Source organism: Bos indicus x Bos taurus, chromosome 1, assembly GCF_003369695.1.
Source record: "Bos indicus x Bos taurus breed Angus x Brahman F1 hybrid chromosome 1, Bos_hybrid_MaternalHap_v2.0, whole genome shotgun sequence".
Taxonomy (NCBI): Eukaryota; Metazoa; Chordata; class Mammalia; order Artiodactyla; family Bovidae; genus Bos; species Bos indicus x Bos taurus.
The window spans coordinates 9631616-9653454 of NC_040076.1; the positions used below are offsets into that span (position 1 = coordinate 9631616).

Below are 21839 nucleotides of genomic sequence, written 5' to 3' on the forward strand. Positions count from 1 at the left end.
TATAAGAATAAAATTACTTCCTAATGGATACACTTTTAAGACTAAATTGATATTTCAAAGCATATGGCTATTACATGAATTTCTCCCAAATTTCTTTTGAAAAGCTGGTATGGTCATATTGAGAGGGGAAAAATTCGTCAAACTCAAATCTCACTTTTAATCAGAAATTCTTGTGAGGCAAGAAAATGAGAATGTTTAAAAGGTGATTTGTAGGGCTGCTAATAATCAACCATGGTGAAAAGGAGAAGATGAGAAAGAATAGTATCTTAAAATGGGCATGAGAGCTAGAAAACAGAAACCTGGATTTAAAGCCTGCTTCTTCCTCTTAGAAGTCATTAAGCTTTATTGATGCTAACTGAAATAAGTCCAGTTGAAAAAGGTCATTGGCAAGGGGTGAAATTCTCTAAGTTAGGATTTTCTAAATCAGTGGTCTGGTTCTCATTGTGGTACCTGACCAACACCATCCTCATTAACCAGGAACTTGTTATAAATGCAAATTCTCAGGTACCACCCACAACCTATGGAGTTGAGGTATATCTACTGACCTGTGTTTTTAAAAGGCCGTGCAAGTTTTTCTGATACTAAACTTTTCGGAACCATAAGTGTAAACTACAATGAAATCATAGTAATAAAAAACCAACAATAGTAATAGAGTCCATCCTGGGATTATGATGATGATTAGATGACATATTACCCATGAGGAAGTGATTTCTAAACTGTTACAAAAACTCTCATCATTAATGGCAGATTATTACTGTGTGACATAAAATTGTGGGAGAAAAATCTTTTTTTTTTTTTTTTCAGTATTCTTTTTTTTTTTTTTAATTTTTTTAATTTTTTTTTTTTTTAAATTTCAGGTATACACGTGCTCCCCATCCTGAACCCTCCTCCCTCCCCCCTCCCCATACCATACCCCTGGGAGGATGGCATTGAAACATGTGAAATGTCATGTATGAAATGAGATGCCAGTCCAGGTTCAGTGCACGATGCTGGACGCTTGGGGCTGGTGCGCCTGGACGGCCCAGGGGGATGGTATGGGGAGAAAAATCTTAAAACCAATAGTACTTTGGGCTTTTATCAAACTGCCCTTTTACAAAGCTTCAAAAAAGCTTAATTCCCTAAAACTTCCTACACTTGGTGCTAGGTCTTGCACAGACGATTGCTCATTAAGCTTTATTGATGCTAACTGAAATAAGTCCAGTTGAAAAAGGTCATTGGCAAGAATTTTATCTCTTGTTTTTGACATGGTCAAACTGGGAATTTTAAACTTCACCAAATCAACCAAGTTATTAATTTTGAAAGACAATTTAGCTTCTGTGTTTAGAAGCACATGCTGTCTTTGGAGTTATGCTATTGGGTACCACTCACTGCTGTGTGACTTTGGCAAAGCTATTTACTCACACTGGGCCTCCTGACTTTGCTCATAGGACAAGAGTGATAATAATAATATTCCCCTCATTGGGACTTTGAGAGTCTTAATTAAAATTTTAAAGAACTTAAAAATGGCCTAGTACACAACATTAAAGATTCTTCCTGTACCCTGAATGCCATACTTACTTCATTCCCTTTTTATTTCATTTTTTCTTTTTTCTTTTTTTTAATTTTATTTTATTTTTAAACTTTACATAATTGTATTAGTTTTGCCAAATATCAAAATGAATCCATCACAGGTATACATGTGCTCCCCATCCTGAACCCTCCTCCCTCCTCCCTCCCCATACCATCCCTCTGGGTCGTCCCAGTGCACTAGCCCCAAGCATCCAGTATCGTGCATTGAACCTGGACTGGCATCTCGTTTCATACATGATATTTTACATGTTTCAATGCCATTCTCCCAAACCTTCCCACCCTCTCCCTCTCCCACAGAGTCCATAAGACTGTTCCATACATCAGTGTCTCTTTTGCTGTCTTGTATACAGGGTTATTGTTATCATCTTTCTAAATTCATTTTTTCCCAACTCGCTTTCTTCAGAGTTTTATGCCCCACTGCCTGAACACTTTCTCTTCTTGGTATCTGCACATTTTCTAATGAAGATGAAGACAGGCACATATATCAATAGACATCTTAAATATTTTTTATTTATGAATGAGTAACTATTTGAGATTCATTATATTGTTCTGCTTGACCACATAGTGAAATAAATTATTTTAAGAAAGTGTGGATCAGGAGAACTCCAAGGTAATCATCCTCAAATTCAGGCCTACTCTACCATTCCAGGGCTTCCCTGGTGCCTCAGACAGTAAAGAATCTACCTGCAATGCAGGAGACCCAGGTTCAATCCCTGGGTTAGGAAGATCCCCTGGAGAAGGAAAAAGCTACCCATTCCAGAATTCCATGGACAGAGAAGCCTAGTGGGCTACATACCATCCATGGAGTTGCAAAGAGTGGGACATGACTGAGAGACTAACACTTTCATTTTTTTCCTACCATATCAGAGCAAAATCTAACATGTGATCTCTCGGCATGGGAACCTACCTTGCCTCTAGCTGACTTGATAATTTGGCCTTAGCTTTCTCAGCTATGAAACTGGGAAGTTGATCTAGACAATCCATGAAGTCCTGTCCTGTACTAACTCTTTGGTCCTAAATAAAACCAAAAGGTAAAATTACTCAACTGTCATATATCACCTATTGCTTTTTTTTTTTAAATCATCTTCAGGCGTTTAAAATGTAGGTGTCGGGACTTTCCTGGTAGTCCAGTGGTTAAGAATCTGCCTTCCAATGTAGAAGATGCAAGTTTGATTCCTAGTCTGGGAACTAGATTCCATCCCAGCAGGTCATCTAAGCCCATGCACCACCAATGAAAGATCCTGCATGCATCAGGATTACAACTAAAATTCGACACAGCCAAATAAATAAATGTTTTAAAAATAAAATGTAGATGTATACATGATCCTAAGTAGAACTATAAATACACACAACACCAAATTATACACAATGTACTCATTAATGCCCATTGATGAACATGTATCTTCAAATTTCAGAACTTAGGCTGAATTAATATACCTCCAAAAGTGAAACCATTCAATTTTCAAAATGCAATAGTATTTAAAAGTTTTCATATTAATTGTTGGCAAATGTCCACTCTAATTGGCATGATCAGACCAAAAGATTTAAAAAAAAAACATTATTCTAATTATAAAGCAATATGGCTTTTCTGAAAAATGTATAAACAAGCATAAAGAAGTACTGTGTATTTACTAAATTAGGATCTTAAATACAATTTTACTTCCTCTTAGAGAGAACAAGAGCATTTTCCTGTATTTTTAAATATTTTCCAGACATGAGTCAATGACAGAATGATACTGCAAATGATGGACTTACCGTTGCTTTAAAACTATCATTTATCATATTTTAAGAGCTATGTAGAGCAATATGTGAATGTTTGGGGAAATTATGAAATAATCAGTAGTTAAAATTTCAGTAGTCAAAAGGAGCTTTTTAAAAAGCATGTATATGCTCTTATCCCCCTTTATGAAGTAGCAAAGCTTTTGAAAAACCAACTTCTCTGAGGTAAAATTTACATACACTAAAACATACACATTTTAAGTGTACCATTAAGTGTACACTTCCATGACTTCTGCACATGTGTACACCTGTAGAAGAGCAACCATTATCAAGATACAGAAGATGTCCATCACCCCCCAAAAGTTCCCTCTTAACCTTCTGCCACCAATTTCCTCTTCCTGCTGCTGCTAAGTCACTTCAGTCCTGTCCGACTCTGTGCGACCCCATAGACGGCAGCCCACCAGGCTCCCCCGTCCCTGGGATTCTCCAGGCAAGAACACTGGAGTGGGTTGCCAGTGCCTTCTCCAATGCATGAAAATGAAAAGTGAAAGTGAAGTCACTCAGTCGTGTCCGACTCTTCGCGAGCCCATGGACTGCAGCCTACCAGGCTCCTCGGTCCATGGGATTTTCCAGGCAAGAGTACTGGAGTGGGGTGCCATAAGCATTATTTGGTCAATTGGTTGAACTGTATGAGGAGAAATCTCTTTCTTCTCAAAAGTAAGCTGGGAAAGGCTATTCTGACCTTCTGGCCGCAATGCAAAACCAGCCCCTTCCAGAGCTGTATGCAGCAACCAGGCAGGAGTTGGTGCATCTTCCATCACCAGCTGCCCATTCCCACTCCAGAGCTCTGGGTCAGCCTCATCTGCAGAATTAAGCATCTTTCAATTCCAAGAATCCTCATACCATCTCCAACTCTGCAAGCACTGACATACACCTGTATTTTCTTTTATTAGAACTCAACATCTTGTATATCTGGATTTCCTCTAGGCTCCATCCATTCACCCAGTTATTTAAATATTGTGCTCTTTGGCAGAATGTGGAGACCAGTAGACCCCTATTGGACCAAGAGATGGAGTTTCTCAAAAACCAGGGACTAAATGTTTGAATTTTAACTTAAGGGCAAGAGGAATCCACTGAATTTTAAACAGGTGAATGAATGTGATTAAATCTGTAGTTTAAGAAGAAATAATCTATTCAGTCTGTTCATATCCCTGGGGGCAGGAAGAGTGGATATAATGGAGACTATAAGAGCCTAGATTAGGGCAGAAATGGAGGCTTAAATACAAATACAGCTGAGTGGGGATTTAGGTGTACAGTCAGTGGTACCTGGTTGTAGACTGGTTATTGGGGCTGACGGAAAAGAAGACGTTGACCAGGTTTTTTGGTGAACCTGGTGGATGATTAACTCTGCAATGATGCATAAAACACAGCGGGCCATATTTATTTTGGAGATGATGTATCCTTGCATCCTCTAATACCCATGTAGCAGTATATTTATAAATTCCTAGAGGACCGACTAAAGAGTGTGTGCATTTGAATTTTGATACATATGGCTACAGTGATCTCCTTTACATCCCTCTGGGTCATCCCAGTGCACCAGCCCCAGGCATCCTGTGTCCTGCATCAAACCAGGACTGGCGATTCGATTCTTATATGATATTATACATGTTTCAATGGCAGATTCATGTTGACGTATGGCAAAACCAATACAATATTGTAAAGTAATTAACCTCCAATTAAAATAAATAAATTTAAATTAAAAAAAACAAAAATAAAACAGAGATAATCACAAAAATAAAAAAAGATTTTAAATGTGATTAAATTATGACAGAGTAATCATACAACTAGATAAATTATTTATGTTTACATAAATCATTGTTGTTGTTTTTTAGTTGCTAAGTCAAAAAAAAAAACTGATTTGGGGGTGGAGGTTACCTAACACATGAAAAATGATGGCTTGCTGTCAGTTTGATTTTTACTTTTTTAAAAATTTTTTGAGAGTAAGAATGAACCTCTTCTAAATGTTTGGAAGACTAGAAGACAGTTATCCGTTAATCTCCCTGCTCAATGTTATATTGGTGGTTTTCTTTTCCTTATAATTTTTAAAAGCTTTTCATCTAGTGAGGACATCAGGTCTCTGTGGCCTAAGCATTGCAAATATTTTTATCAGTTATCGACAGAATGTTTTGTTATCTACAGAATGTTTTAATTCTTATGTAATCAAATTGCTCAATTTTTTCTTCTGTGATTTCTGAGTTTTTAAATAATGTTTAGAAAATCTTTCTCTATTCCATAGTTATTTAAATGTCATCCTCTCATTCTTTTACCTAGTATTTTCATAATTGTATCTTTAAGCTTAAATATTTAATTCATATAGAATTTATTTTGATGAAAGGAGATAAGACTTCATACATTCCTACTCATGACCCTAAAACATTCACTGAATAGCCCATAATTTCCTCCTTTATTATTTTAAAATAATACTTTTTTTTTAAGCCATGAATTAAATTTCTGCATGTATATCTCTGTTTTTGAAATCTCCATTCTGATCCATTGAACCTATCTATTTTTGTGTTGATCAAAACTGTTTCAGTTATTGTGATGTTATATTTACTATCTATTGAGGCTTATTCCATTCACCGCTCTTGAGAAACCTATATGCAGGTCAGTAAGCAACAGTTAGAACTAGACATGGAACAACAGACTGGTGCCAAATAAGAAAAGGAGTACGTCAAGGCTGTATATTGTCACCCTGCCTATTTAACTTATATGCAGAGTACATCATGAGAAACGCTGGGCTGGAAGAAGCACAAGCTGGAATCAAGATTGCCAGGAGAAATATCAATAACCTCAGATATGCAGATGACACCACCCTTATGGCAGAAAGTGAAGAGGAACTAAAAAGCCTCTTGATGAAAGTGAAAGAGGAGAGTGAGAAAGTTGGCTTAAAGCTCAACATTCAGAAAACGAAGATCATGGCATCCAGTCCCATCACTTCATGGGAAATATATGGGGAAAGAGTGGAAACAGTGTCAGACTTTATTTTTTGGGGCTCCAAAATCACTGCAGATGGTGACTGCAGCCATGAAATTAAAAGACGCTTACTCCTTGGAAGGAAAGTTATGACCAACCTAGATAGCAATATTGAAAAGCAGAGATATACTTTGCCATCAAAGGTCCGTCTAGCCAAGGCCATGGTTTTTCCAGTAGTCATGTATGGATGTGAGAGTTGGACTGTGAAGAAAGCTGAGCGCCGAAGAATTGATGCTTTTGAACTGTGGTGTTGGAGAAGACTCTTGAGAGTCCCTTGGACTACAAGGAGATCCAACCAGTCCATTCTGAAGGAGATCAGCCCTGGGATTTCTTTGGAAGGAATGATGCTGAAGCTGAAACTCCAGTACTTTGGCCACCTCACGCGAAGAGTTGACTCATTGGAAAAGACCCTGATGCTGGGAGGGATTGGGGGCAGGAGGAGAGGGGACGACACAGGATGAAATGGTTGGATGGCATCACCAACTCGATGGATGTGAGTCTGAGTGAACTCCGGGAGTTGGTGATGGACAGGGAGGCCTGGCGTGCTGCGGTTCATGGGGTCACAGAGTCGGACAGGACTGAGCGACTGAACTGAATTGAACTGAACTCTTTTTTTAACTGATAGTCTTACTTGGTTATTTTCTAAATAGACTATAATTAGACTGTTTTGAAAAAAAAATTGATGTTTATATTAAGTGAAAGTGAAAGGTGCTCAGTCCTGTCTGACTCCTTGGGATGCCTGACTCTTTGCGACCCCATGGTCTGCAGCTCACCAGGCTTCTGTGTCCATGAGATTTTCCAGTCAAGGATACTAGAGTGGGTTGCCATTTCCTTCTCCAAAGGACTATATAGTCCATGGAATTTTCCAGGCCAGAATACTGGAGTGGGTAGCCAGTTTCCTTCTCCAGGGGATCTTCCCAACCCAGGGATCTGATCCAGATCTCCCACATTGTAAGCAGATTCTTTACCAGCTGAACCGCCAGTTTAATTTCCAGATTTATAGATTAATTTGGGAGGAAATTCTTACCTTTATTATGTTTAATTTTCTTAGTCAAAAGAATCTCTATTCACTTGTGTCTTCTCCTTTGTGTATAAAATTGATAACTTTCTGATTTTTATTTGCATGAGAAAAAACTATTGATTGTTTAGTCACCTCTAGTTAAGAGCTTTATAGGTGACTGTCTTTGACTTTCCACATATAAAAGCATATCATTTGCAAATGATAATTTTCCTTCCAATTTTTATGATTTTTTCCCTCTTTCTCTTATCTAATTGCATAGGCCAGTAACTCCAGAACAGTATCAAATAACAGTGATGACAGTATGCAATCTTGTTTTGTTTTCTCTGACTTTACTGGAAATGTTTTAGGTGTTTAACAAATAAGAAAAGTTTTACCAGCTTTCGGCAGAAAAAAACCATACACTGTTTCTGTACTTTCCAGTTCTCCTAAGGTTTTTTCCTCGTTGGCTTTCGTCTAACATCTTCAAAGTTGGAAACTCCCTCCATTTGTGTAAAGATAAATTACAAAGTATTGGGAGCATCCATTACTCCAAAGGAAAAACTGTGGAGTGCGGACAGTCAGAACAAAAGGTTAGGAAAAGTTCCTTTAGGACAGGGCCAAGCTCTGAGAGTCACTTTATAGAAGGAAGAACTGGAGCGTGGGGAGGAGTCGGGGCCACCCCCGCCCCCAGCCTCGCGTAGGTGCCACCCGCGGAGATGAAATGTGAGCCCGGGTGGCCGAGGACGCTGGATCTGCTGCTCAGCCTGCCGCCAGACCGCCCCGGGGACAGACAAAGAGACCTCGGCCACAACGCAGCCCTGCGCGGCCGCCCGGGCTCCCCACGAAAGCTCCCAGCGCGATGGCCTGGTCACCGCGCCACCCCGCTTTCCAGAGCGCTACCCGCTCCATCTGATCGCCCTCCGGCGCCCCCATCCTCTCCCGGTGCTGGGGTCGCCTTTGGCTCCCAGCTTTCTCTACAGACCGGTTCTGCTTGTCCTTCTGTCCTGGCGCGCCACCTCCGGCCACCGGTTTGGATGGACGCGCGGAGGGTGCCCGGGTGTCCAGGGGTCTTGCTTCCGAAGTTGGTCCTACTCTTTGTCTGCGCAGGTCGGTGACCTAGGGCTGCGGGAGCGGGGGGACTAGGGCTCCGGGCGGCGCTGGGGTCACTGTCCGGGCAGCGCGGGTTGAGCGGGGCGCGGTGGGAGGTCAGAGGCCGGGTGGTCCCCGCCGGCAGGGGAGAACCCCGCGCGCGCCCGCCCGGGGCTCGACCTCCACGCGGTTCTGTTTTGTCCCTTTCCTTCCACGTGTCCTTTTCGCTCGCTCGCTCTCTCTCTCTTTTCCTTTCTCTCCGTGGAACAGATATTTATAACCCCAACCCCACATTTAAGGGATTTTCTTTTTATTTTCTGGATAGGGTGAGAGTGGAGACTGAGCAGTGGAAGGAAAGCTTTTTTTTTTCTTCAAGCACCTGAAGTTCAGAGATATCACTAAGATTTTCAGATAAACTGGCGACTTTTCAGTAAAGGCTACCGCTACCTTATTCCACCTTCACATGCTGAATATTCCAGATTTTTCTTTTCAGAAACCAACCCAAAAAAAGCCATAGACTGTTGTTTTCATTCTTTAGAAGATGATTCTCACGTGTGGTGAACAGGGCAACTGGAAGCTTTGAGTTGAAATATACAGTTTTCAAGAGGCATATTTGTTTTTGTTGAGCTTGTTAAGCCCTTGTTTATAGATGAAGAGTATCTCATTTCCCTCATCCTAATTTTTCTTGGCTAGAATTGCTAGCTAATATTTGATGTAGCAAAGCGGTTTTCTTGTTTTGTGACTGATGTGAAGCCCAAAATGGTCTTTCCTTAGTTATTCAAGTATAAAGTTAATTGCACATGCAGTTTTCCATCTGCTTCATATTTTTAAAAAACAGGATAAAAGCAGAGTTTTTGTAAAATTTTTCATGTCTCTGACTTCCTGTAATAAAAGCCACAGGCTTACCTATGACCTTGCAATACTAAATTTATATATAGTACTGTGATTTACCTTTTGATATTTGCAAAAATAATGGCACCTGAAATGAAGATGGTCTTCACTATTCCTACCTGAACATCAACAGAATTGAATTTCTCATTCAACCTTGGGAGAAATGAGTCACAATGATAACTCCTATATAAATTTACAGTCTATTTTTAAAAATGTAAATTAGTGGCTGTCTGTGAGTTGTTTCAAAGATATTTTATTGTAGGGAAAATGCTGACCTTCGAATACAAAATGCATAAAATAGGGAAAGTACTTTCTATTTAATGAGAGTCCACATCGTCATGTGTTTCCAGCACTTACTTCTTTTACTTAAGTCCTATAAAGTTTGCAGAATTTGAGAGTCTAACAGAATCAATTGCATTAACATGCATTTTATATTCAAATCTTTTCACTAAGTGATTCGGAGCGATGACAATTCACTTCCACTGTTTACCAAAAGAAAACAAGAATGAGAAAATAGAATATAGCAAGTGAAATTTTAATACCTTCACTCATCTTCAACCACATCATTGGATGACTTTTTCTTGTTCTTTTGTCTATTTTATTCTCTTTGGTGAGCTGAAGCTTCTGATTTTCCTTCCCTTCTTCCTGTTCCCCCAATGTTAACTGTACACCACCCCCGCCAACCCCCAGGATTCAGGGAACCCAAGCAGCTGGCCAGCAGGGAGCTTGATCAGTGTAGAAGTTTTTACTCCATTCATTCCTTCTTCATCTGCATCCCTCCTCAGTACATTACAAAGTCATAACTCACCAGTGCTAGGTCAGCTTATCACCTTTGATACATGATTAGGTAATGCATTTCTGATATTAATTCCTGAGCTCTTTATTTCAGAGGCTTCTTTATGCTTGCAGCATTTATTCAACTACTGTTTATTGAGTGAGGTATGCTGAGTGATGCCTAGGACAGAAGTCATACTTTGAGTCTTGTCTGGAAGATAAACTGTGCCCATTACTCGACGTTATAAAAAGCTGTATTATGGAAGAGAGACAACAGTGTACTTTAGGTATTCAAAGGAGGAGACTTTACTGCTGACTTAGGAGTATATGCTCCATAAAAATGATGTCTGTTTCATTTAGCATAATATTCTCAGAGACTAACAAAATGCCTGGCCCATAAGAGGAGCGCAATAAATATTTGCTCAGAGAATTTGAATTGAGGAGGGTTTTTAGGACCTAAATCTTTGAAGTATAGGGAAGCCTTGGACATAAGAAGATGAAGTAGGATAATGTGTAAACAAAGGCAGAAATCATGAGAAGTGTAAAAACAGACAATATAGTTGGGTTGGAACTAAGAGATAAGGCTGGAAGTGAGGATGGGGATGAGATGAGGGAACACTACAGAAATAGAATTAATCCAGAAGTGAAGTGAAGTCGCTCAGACGTGTCCGACTCTGGGACCTCATGGACGGTAACCTACCAGGCTCCTCTGTCCATGGCATTTTCCAGGCAAGAATACTGGAATGGGTTGCTATTTCCTTCTCCAGGAGATCTTCCCGACCCAGGGATTGAACCAATGTCTCCTGTATTGTAGGCAGACACTTTACCGTCTGAGCCACCAGGGAAGTCCGGAATTAATCCAGACACCCTGTTAAATGGATTGCCAGCTTTAACAGGACAAAAACTTGTCGATGCACAGTGTGTGTGTGTGTGTGTGTGTGTGTGTGTGTGTGCGCGCGTGTGCGTGTGCGTGCATGCGCACACATACTCAGTTATGTCCACCTCTTTGCGACTCCATGGACTGTAGCCCACCAGTCTCCACTGTCCAAAGAGTTTTCCAGATAAGAAAACTGGAATGGGTTGCCATTTCCTTTTCCAGGGGATTTTCCCTACCCAGGAATCAGACCCATGTCTCTTAAGTCTCTGACACTGGCACGCAGATTCTTTACTGCTGAGCCACCTGGGAAGCAGTCCATAACCTGAATTATTTTCCCCAAAGAAAATATATTAATACAAGATCCATTTGTTAGCGAAATAAAAGCAAGGTTTCTATACCTGAAGCATTGTGTTTGATTTTGGAGTCACTTTTGGAAAGAAATCCAACGGAGTGTTTATATTATTATCTAACTCCCACTGCAGGCTACAAAGACAGGATTTGGCCAAGGTTTTAACCTTCCTGGCCTGTGCCAGTGATTTCTGTCCCCTCCCTTTCCTTCCTTTCTGATCCTTAGCTGTGGATTACAAGAGCCAATTCTGAGCAAGTGCTTGGAGCCAGATGCTTGCCTGTTCTACACATTCCTTGAGAAGGGAGTGGGGAGGCTTCTTCCAGATCCTGCCTTAAAGTCACTGAAGAAAATCGGAGCTGGCTAATTTTCAGGAATATTAACTTGAGTATCAGTAGTAATATTATTTATCTTCTGAGGGCCATTGGGATGGCCATGCTTTCGCAAGTGAGAAGTTATCTCCGTATTGTCCAAACTGTGATATTTATAGGAGTATTTTCAAATGAACCGGAGAAAGCAACTAACCTCTCAAGAGAAGTTTGAGGTGTGATTGACATCCACATTTGGAAATGTTGTGATAGTGAGTGTATTTATCATGCTAGTAAAACTTCCCTTTTTAGTTATTTTAGATCCCTGGGTCAGGAGGATCCCCTGGAGAAGGAAATGGCATCCCCCTCCAGTATTCTTGCCTGGAGAATTCCATGGACAGGGGAGCCTGGCGGGCTACAGTCCATGGGGTCGCAAAGAGTCAGACACAACTGAGCGATTAACACACACTTTCAGTTGTTTAATTCTGGGAAGCAGACAAAAGTGCTGGAAAATGCCATAAAAATAATAAACAGTGTGTGACAGGATCTAGATATTTGCTGCAGGTATAATCCGGCTTCTTGGCGACAAGACTTGGGGTTTGGTTTCCTGAAACGTTGGTTCAAAATATTTTGATAACACTGTGACCTTATAATAATAGTAATTGAATCTTTGATAATCTTGGAGAGCTTAATAAGATGTCACTGTCTTGGGTGTTGTTCAAAAAGGATCCTGTGAAGCTACTGAAACATTACTTGTCGTGCTCCACCAGAGTAAGGCGGGGTGTCAGCTCTCCCACTATCTGAATGGCTTTTAAGTGCACAAAGCAGAACATCCCAGCTAAGTGCTTGAGATAACTGAGCAGTCTAAATATTTGAATTAAACAGTACTAAAAATGAGAGCTATGGAAATTCCCTGGGAAAATGGTAAAATAAATTGCAAAAAGCATACACAGAATATTAATGCAAAAAGCATTAATGTCAATAAATCATTAGATCACGTTTCTGTCTTCAGAATTTTAAAGTGGATTTAAGTAGAGTTACTGAATCTTACAAAAGTAATTATTTTCCCTTTTCATGCCTTCTTACCACATCCTTGAAGAAAACATTAACGTTTTTTCATTTATGAAGTAGAAATAAAATTGAGGGAAAGAAAACATGAACTTTTCACTTGTTCCACAAAGGTCATGCATTATTGATAGAGGTGAATGAACTTTGCTAGTTTTGTGATCACATCAATTTGTAAAGAATTATTTTGTCAGGGAGGTGATTTAAAAGCCAAATCTATATTTTCCTCTCTAGACAAATCAATTACATGGACTTGCAGGCATAAATATAACATTTACACTTTTATATTATGACTTTGACAGGAAAACAAAAGTCTTGTATAATTTTGATAAGAATTATTGCCTTCAGAGATTGAGTTGGAAATGACCTATTTTGTGATTCTTCAATGTGTAACTCAAATTATCAGACTATATGTACACATGTTTTCTTACATGTACCTGGAACTCACATATCCATTATAATTTATACCACTGATTATAACTGATTGTAACTAAAAGATGGGGCTTCCCAGGTGGTGCTAGTGGTCAAAAACCCACTTGCCAATGCAGGAGACATAAGAGACTCAGTTTTGATCCCTTGGTCGGGAAATCCCCTGGAGAAGGAAATGGCAACCCACTCCAGTATTCTTGGCTGGAGAATCCCATGGGCAGAAAAGCCTGGTGGGCTACAGTCCATGGAGTTGCAAAGAGTTGGACATGACTGAAGTGACTTAGCACACACATAACTAAAAGATAGCCTTCACTTGTTAAACATAAATCATTTAGATGAAATAAAGAATTTTTTTGACAGGTAGGGTAACTTTTATTCAACATTTGGTATATTTTTCCTTGCCAAAAACATGGAAAAAAGAATAATTTGGTTTTGTCAGCTCTGGTATGTCTTTTTTAATCAGAAAATACTTTCTCCCTTCACATAGTGCTGTTTCATATCTTATTGATTCTTAAATCTGACATTAAATAAACTCTTAATTATTCACCCATTAATTATCTATAGGAACTTTTCACCACAGCTGACTCCAAATGGATTGACAGGATGTGCAGACTCATATGTGTTACCTTATGTATGCACGCTGTAGTTATGAAGACAAAAATGGTAGAGAAAAGCCTATAGTGCAGTCATGAAAAACATTCATTATTTTAAAATGATTTCCAGTTGTTATTATTCATGTCAACACTTTCCATCAAATACATTTAGGATTAACACTCTGAAGTCAAAAGACTTTATCATTTAAAATTTATCATAAGAACTCTGTTGACAAATTCAATGTCTGATTGTTTGGATCACTCATTCCTCCCTTCTTTGTCTCTTTCAACCCACTCTGACTACCCGTTATGGTGCTTGATGCAGGAGGTTCCAAGAATGGTCTTTGCCTTTTCTAGATTTATGTTTGATAAAGAGGAAGAGAGCTTCCCAGGTGACTCCGTGGTAAAAAAAATCTACCCACCAGTACAGGAGACTTAGGTTCGATCCCTGAGTCAGGAAGATCCTCTGGAGAAGGAAATGGCAACCTCCTCCAGTATTCTTGCCTGGGGAATCCCATGGACAGAGGAGCCTGGCAGGCTATAGTCCATGGGGTCACAAAAGACTCAGACATGACTTAGCAACTACAGAACAACAAGGAAGCAAGACTAGTTTAAATGTTTACAAATGTTTTAGAATTCTGAGCACTTTGAAAATCTAAAAGCACTAAAGAGTGGTCATTGATCAATTAAGATGTAAAATAATTTTTTTGTAAAGCTGCGATTTTAGAATAGTAACTATGTGGATGTGGTTTTTATTTTGTAGAGGATTGCCTTGCTCAGTGTGGCAAAGACTGCAAATCTTACTGCTGTGATGGAACCACACCTTACTGTTGCTCCTACTATGCCTATATTGGGAATATTCTTTCGTGAGTATTAATCACATTTGGCAATATTGGTACTCTTTCCTTTGCCCAGTTATGTTTTGAAAAAGTGCTAAGTTATCTTTTGAATAGAAGATTTTTAAGATTGGCTGTTGATATAAAATCCTTACTGGAGATTCTAAACACTCATGACAGTCTAATGTGTCATATTTTTTTCACTAAATGTGTAAATTAATATACAACATAAATTGCTTTTATTAGAAGTTTAAAAGATATTCTTTTATTGCTTAGTTTGTATCTATGATAATAGTAATAATAATGTCCTAAGTAGATCATATTCATTAACATTGTAAATGATATATTTTTGTCTGCTTTGTTAAAAGATTAAAGTTTGTCATTTAATGATAGCCAGTTTATTTTGCCACCCATGTATTTGTCAGACTCATCCAGTAGATACCAGGGGAAAGAAACTTTATAAATAAAAAACATTTGAGACATCAAAGGTCAGTTTTTACCTAAGCAACTTCAGGCAACAAGATAAGAGCCTAAGAAAAGCTAGGTGGCAACAATGTAACCTGATAACCAACTACAAAATCAGTGAAACATTAACACAGAGAATATGTTAAGCATTTGTCTATAACTAATTAATTTATTTTAGAAATGCTTCTGGGCAAGGGAAATGGACAAGCAGAAGCTGCCTGCAGGGTTGTATGTCTGAGAACTGTGCAACTCTGTCCTTCTACACACACCTTCGAGTTGAGAAATAGAAGTCAGAGAATTAAGAACATATGAATTTCACCCATGGGTGACCATCACTCAAGGCTTTCAGGAGTCTGCTTCTGTCCCCCTTACTTTGTATTTTTCAAGTGACAATCAGGATGATTTGAAAACTGTTCTGTTGTGACTTAGTCTGTGTTCTATGAAGGCTTAAGTAGAGCCAGGAAAGATTCCTCACCGAGTGATACATGCCTGTCCATTTTAGGCAGCTGTCCAGTGAGAAGGTCTGTAAATCATCCTCTGTTTCCTGAGAACAGAAAACCTGGCGTAGCATACACTTTCTAGACGCAAAGTGGGGTTGATCTTAGAGGTTATGTCTCGCTGAATAAGGCCAGAAAGAATGAATCAGAGTTCAGGATATTTTTGAAGATTGTCATGGCAATGGAAGAAATGTCAGGTTGTCATAAATACTGATGAATAGAATCTAAACATTCTTTGAGATACGTATAAATTCTAAATAAAATGTTTGAATTTTTCCTCATTGAAGACTTGGTAGAAAAACGTTAAGTCCCCTTACATTTAGAGAAAGGTAAGAATCAGTTCAGAATACCTTAAGTAAAAAGACAAATAATGATGTTTCGCATTTGTATATCATTTCATGCTTTTTAAGTAAATTAAAGTTCTTGATTACTAAATTCAAATTTTATTTTTGGGTGGTCTTCACAGTCCAGAGGCTGCTTGTTCTAGGCAGATGTGTGAGTGGGCCTCATAGGTGGTATAGGTTGGAGCAGCCTGGGGTCAGATTGCCTCTGTGACTCTTTGGTCCTCTGGCACCTGTTCTAGGTCTCTGCCCACTAACTGCATCATAGCATGCACTGTACTCCCGTTTCTCACCTCATAGATACCTCCACCCTGATCAATACATATAGAAGACATGAATACTTTTAATCAAAGTACTTAAATATTTTTAAATTTACCATTGGGCTTTACATGCTTTATACCTACCATCAGATTGTTCTCTCTCTCTCTTTTTTTAATGGTACCTGTCCTTTGAACTAATTTCATCACTTGGTAAAGAATTCATTGAGTTATATATTTATCTAGGTTTTTAGGGCCATGTACTTGTTATGTTTGAAAAACAGAATTGTGTTCTGTGGATAGCGGAAATAAACACAGATGGCATAATATTTCAGGCAGTTAAACTGAATTTTCTCTTCAAAATAGAAGCCACCAAGTAATTCCCTTGCTAAACAATTCTTAGAGAAAAAAAGAGCTTTAAAGTGTTTTCCCCACTGGATAAAGAATACATTTTCAGGATTTCCAGTTATTGTTTAAGATTTGAAAAGAGTTAACTCCACCCAAAGCTTTCCTTTTTTTTTTTTTTAATTAAGGTGGGGGGAATAGAAAAAGAGCAAATAATTCCGAGAATGCTTACAGAAGTTCTTTCATGCGCATGTTTTCAAATATTACTATTTTGGAACTCATAAACTCTGCTTCCTCTCTTGCAAGCATCTAGGCACACTCTTAGTAAAATCAGTTTTTTCATCCTAACAAAAAATTTAATCTTCGTGGTCATCAGTAAGGTAATAGGGAAGAAAGCAGTAAACATACTAGAATGTTATATATCCTAAATGAATAATTTTATAAATTGGTTTTAATTTGGTTTCTAGTCTTATTTATTTTTAAAATAGAAAATGTCTTGGCCTAGCTTAAAATGAGCTAAAGAGAATATAAACTACAATTTGGGCCATTGAAGACTATGTATAAATTGGTAAGGTAAGGCACACTTGATTCTTCTTGCTGAGTCCTCTCTCCAAAATAATCAGAGTAGAAATATTTAGCCCTTAATTCTGCTTATTTCAGCTACCCTTTCTAAACTTTTTAAAATTAACCATTAAGAATTGTTTTCAAATACATCCCAAAAGCTAGCATTCAATTTACCTTTTAGTTTGAAAGTATTATTTGACTTAGATCTCTCCCTTTTACATATTTTATATTCTAAATATGAGTTAATTTTGACAAATAAATTCAGATCTACCCCCTTTTTCAGTTAGAAAATTTTAAATTCATATCTTGTGAGAACAATTTAAAAATTAAACTTTAAAAATACTTTTAACAATCAAAATATAATTGATATGTAACATTATATTGATTTCAGACATACAACATAATGATTTAATATTTGTATATACTGCAAAATGATCACTACAATAAGTCTATTTGACATAAATCTATTTAAAATGTCATGCCTGCTTTTGCTCATTATGGTCACGGATATTCACTTCCATATAGAAAAGTAACAATATTAGTTTTTAGAATTTAAGGATAATTTTTGCAAAAGTCAACATATACTGTGCAATCAATTATTTACAGATATATATTGCATGTCTGTTACCATAGCAGCATAGGATCCAAAGATGAATAAATGATGTTCCCTGACCTTTATGATCTCTCAATCTAATAAGAGAAAAAGATGTACACAAATAATTCTAATTCAGTGAATTAACTTATGAAGTGTTATTGAAGGGCCAAGAAGAGAGAAAGCAATTAAGTGTGTGTATGTGTGTGTGTGTCTAGAAAGAGATGTTTAGAAAAAGCCTCATAAATATGAAATTTGAACAGTTTTAAAGAAAGTAGATTTTTACATAAGTTAACAGTGAAGAAAAGGAAGTGTATTCCAGACAGAGTCTCCGCTATAAATGCAGAGATTTAATAAAGGAAATGGTCAGTTTGGGAAAACCCATGTTGATCAGGGTTGCTAGAAAAGGAAGGTTAAACTTTAGGTAAGACAAAAGGTAGATACTTACTTTTATAGACTTTTATTGGTAGATTACATAATCTTATTGGTCATGTTTAACAAAACTAAAATAAAATAATTCGGTGTTTTTCTGGAAATAAGATATCTGGTTTCATGTAGAAAGGACACATTCTTAGATCCCACTAAGTGAAAGCGTTAGTTGCTCAGTTGTGTCTGACTCTTTGTGACCCCATGGACTGTAGCCCACAGGGCTCCTCTGTCCACAGAGTTTTCCAGGCAAGAATACCAAAGTGGGTTGCCATTGCCTTCTCCAGGGGATCTTCATGACCCAGGGATTGAACTGGGTTTCCAGCATCGCAGGCAAATTCTTTACCGTATGAGCCACCAGGGAAGCCCCTTAGATACCACTAACATGAGGGACAAAGGTGAGAAGCCACCAAATGAAGATTATTATTTATTCCATAGAGAACAAACTTAGAATGAACACTTTGAGATATTACACTTTTTAGTACCATTTATGATAGAAAATATGACTTGGGAACTATTGGTCCATTTTTTACATTTTTTAAAAATTTATTTACTTTTTATTGAAGGATGCTTTACAGAATTTTGTTGTTTCATGTCAAACCTCAACATGAATCAGCCATAGGTATATAGATATCCCCTCCCTTTTGAACCTCCCTCCGGAATCCCTCCCCAGCCCCATCCCTCTAGGTTGATACAGAGCCCCTGTTTGAGTTTCCTGAGCCATACAGCAAATGCCCATTAGCTACCTGTTTTACATATGGTAATGTAAGTTTCCGTGTTACTCTTTCCACACATCTCACCCTCTCCTCCCCTCTCCCCATCCATAAGTCTGTTCTCTATGTCTGTTTCTCCACTGTTGCCCTGCAAATAAATTCTTCAGTACCATTTTTCTATATTCTGTATATGTGGGTTATAATATGTTTATCTTTCTCTTTCTAATTTACTTCACTCTATATAATAAGTTCTGGGTTCATCCACCTCATTAGAACTGACTCAAATGTGTTCTTTTTTATGGCTGAGTAATATTCCATTGTGTATATGTACCACAACTTCTTTATCCTTTCCTCTGTTGATGGACATCTAGGTTGCTTCCATGTTCCAGCTATTGTAAATAGTACTGCAATGAACAATGGGATACATGTGTCTCTTTCAATTTTGGTTTCCTCACAGGATATGCATAGGAGTCAGATTGCTGGGTCATATGGTGGTTTTATTCCTAGTTTTTTAAGGAATTGCCATTGCAGCCATGAAATTAAAAGATGCTTACTCCTTGGAAGAAAAGTTATGACCAACCTAGATAGTATATTCAAAAGCAGAGACATTACTTTGCCAACAAAGGTCCGTCTAGTCAAGGCTATGGTTTTTCCGGTGGTCATGTATGGATGTGAGAGTTGGACTGTGAAGAAAGCTGAGTGCCAAAGAATTGATGCTTTTGAACTGTGGTGTTGGAGAAGACTCTTGAGTGTCCCTTGGACTGCAAAGAGATCCAACCAGTCTATTCTGAAGGAGATCAGCCCTGGGTGTTCTTTGGAAGGAATCATGCTAAAACTGAAACTCCAATACTTTGGCCACCTCAAGCGAAGAGTTGACTCATTGGAAAAGACTCTGATGCTGGGAGGGATTGGGGGCAGGAGGAAAAGGGGACGACAGAGGATGAGATGGCTGGATGGCATCACCGACTCGATGGACATGAGTTTGCATGATCTCCGGGAGTTGGTGATGGACAGGGAGACCTGGTATGCTGCGATTCATGGGGTTGCAAAGAGTTGGACATGACTGAGCGACTGAACTGAACTGAACTGATAACCATCTTCCATAGTGGCTGTGTCAATTTACATTCCCACAAACAGTGCAAAAGCATTCCTTTTTCTCCATAACCTCTCCAGCATGTATTGTTTGTAGAGTTTTTGATGATGGCCTTTCTGACCACTGTGAGGTGATATCCCATTGTAGATTTGATTTACATTTCTCTGATAATGAGTGATGTTGAGCATCTTTTCATGTGTTTGTTAGCCATCTGTATGTCTTCTTTGGAGAAATGTCTGTTTAGGTCTTTTTCCCACTTTTTGATTGGGTTGTTTGTTTTTCTGGTATTCAGTTGTATGAGCTGCTTGTATATTTTGGAAATTAATCTTTTGTCAGTTGTTTCATTTGCTATTATTTTCTCCCATTCTGAGGATTGTCTTTTCACCTTGCTTATAGTGTCCTTTGCTGTGCAAAAGCCTTTAAGTTTAATCAGGTCCCACTTGTTTACTTTTGTTTTTATTTCCATTACTTTAGGAGGTAGGTCATAGAGGATCTTCTTTGATTTATGTCATTGAGTATTCTGCCTATGCTTTCCTCTTAAGAGTTTTATAGTTTCCAGTCTTACATTTAGGTCTTTAATTCATTTTGAGTTTATCTTTGTGTATGGTATTAGGAAGTGTTCTAATTTCATCCTTTTAGTGTAGCTGTCCGGTTTTCCCAGCACCATTTATTGAAGAGGCTGTCTTTGCCGCATTGTATATTCTTTCCTCCTTTGTCAAAAATAAGGTAACCTATAGGGGCATGGGTTTATTTCTGGGATTTCTATCTTGTTCCATTAGTCTTTATTTCTGTTTTTGTGCCAGTACGATACTGTTGATGACTGTAGCTTTGTAGCATAGTCTGAAGTCAGGAAGGTTGATTCTTCCAGTTCCATTCTTCTTTCTCAAGACTGCTTTGGCTATTCAGGGTCTTTTGTGTTTCCCATATGAATTGTGAGTTTTTTGTTCTGGTTCTGTGAAAAATGCCATTGGTAATTTGATAGGGATCGCAATGAATCTGTAGATTGCATTTGGTAGTATAGTCATTTTCACAATATTGATTCTCCCTACCCAGGAACATGGAGCATCTCTCCATCTGTTTATATCATCTTTGATTTCTTTCATTAGTGTCTTAAATTTTCTATGTACAGTTCTTTTGCCTCCTTAGGTAAGTTTATTCCTAGATATTTAATTCTTTTTGTTGCAATGGTAAATGGGATTGATTCCTTAATTTCTCTTTCTGATTTTTCATTGTTAATACATAGAAATTCAAGTGATTTCTGTGTATTGATTTTGTATGCTGCAACTTTGCTAAATTCACTGATTAGCTCTAGTAACTTTCTGATACTATCTTTAGGGTTTTCTATGTACAGTATCATGTCATCTGCAAACAGTGAGAGCTTTACTTCTTCTTTTCTAATCTGGATTTATTTTATTTCTTTTTTTTCTCTGATTGCAGTAGCTAGGACTTCCAGAACTATGTTGAATAATAGTGGTAAGAGTGGACATCCTTGTCTTGTTCCTGATCTTAGGGGGAATGCTTTCAGTTTTTCACCATTGAGAGTAATGTTTGCTGTAGGCCATGTCGAGGCAGATTCCTTTGATATCCATTTTAATCATAAATGGGTGCTGAATTTTGTCAAAGGCTTTTTCTGCATCTATTGAGATTATCATATGGTTTTTATCTTTCAATTTGTTAATATGGTGTATCACATTGATTTGTGTATATTGAAGAATTCTTGCATCCCTGGAATAAACCCAACTTGATCATGGTGTATGAGCCTTTTGATGTGTTGCTGAATTCTGTTTGCTAAAATTTTGTTGAGGATTTTTGCATCCATGTTCATCAGTGATGTTGGCCTATAGTTTTCTTTTTTGTGTGTTGTCTTTCTCTGGTTTTGGTATCAGGGTTACGGTGGCTTTATAGAATGAGTTTGAAAGTGTTCCTTCCTCTGCAATTTTTTGAAAGAGTTTTAGAAGGATAGGCATTAGCTCTTCTCTAAATGTTCGATAGAATTCTCCTGTGATGCCATCTGGTC

The 21839-nt window shown here is 38.2% G+C and overlaps 1 protein-coding gene across 1 annotated transcript in view; it reads left to right on the forward strand.

The window, feature by feature from the left end:
- Positions 1-7936: 7936 nt before the first annotated feature.
- The window catches only part of CYYR1 (cysteine and tyrosine rich 1), a 116225-nt gene continuing 102322 nt past the window's right edge, over positions 7937-21839 (forward strand). The window contains exons 1-2 of the mRNA XM_027543422.1: positions 7937-8428; positions 14457-14559. Of these exons, the coding sequence (XP_027399223.1) occupies positions 8038-8428; positions 14457-14559 (494 nt within the window). The 5' untranslated portion in view covers positions 7937-8037. The remainder of the gene's footprint in view (positions 8429-14456; positions 14560-21839) is intronic.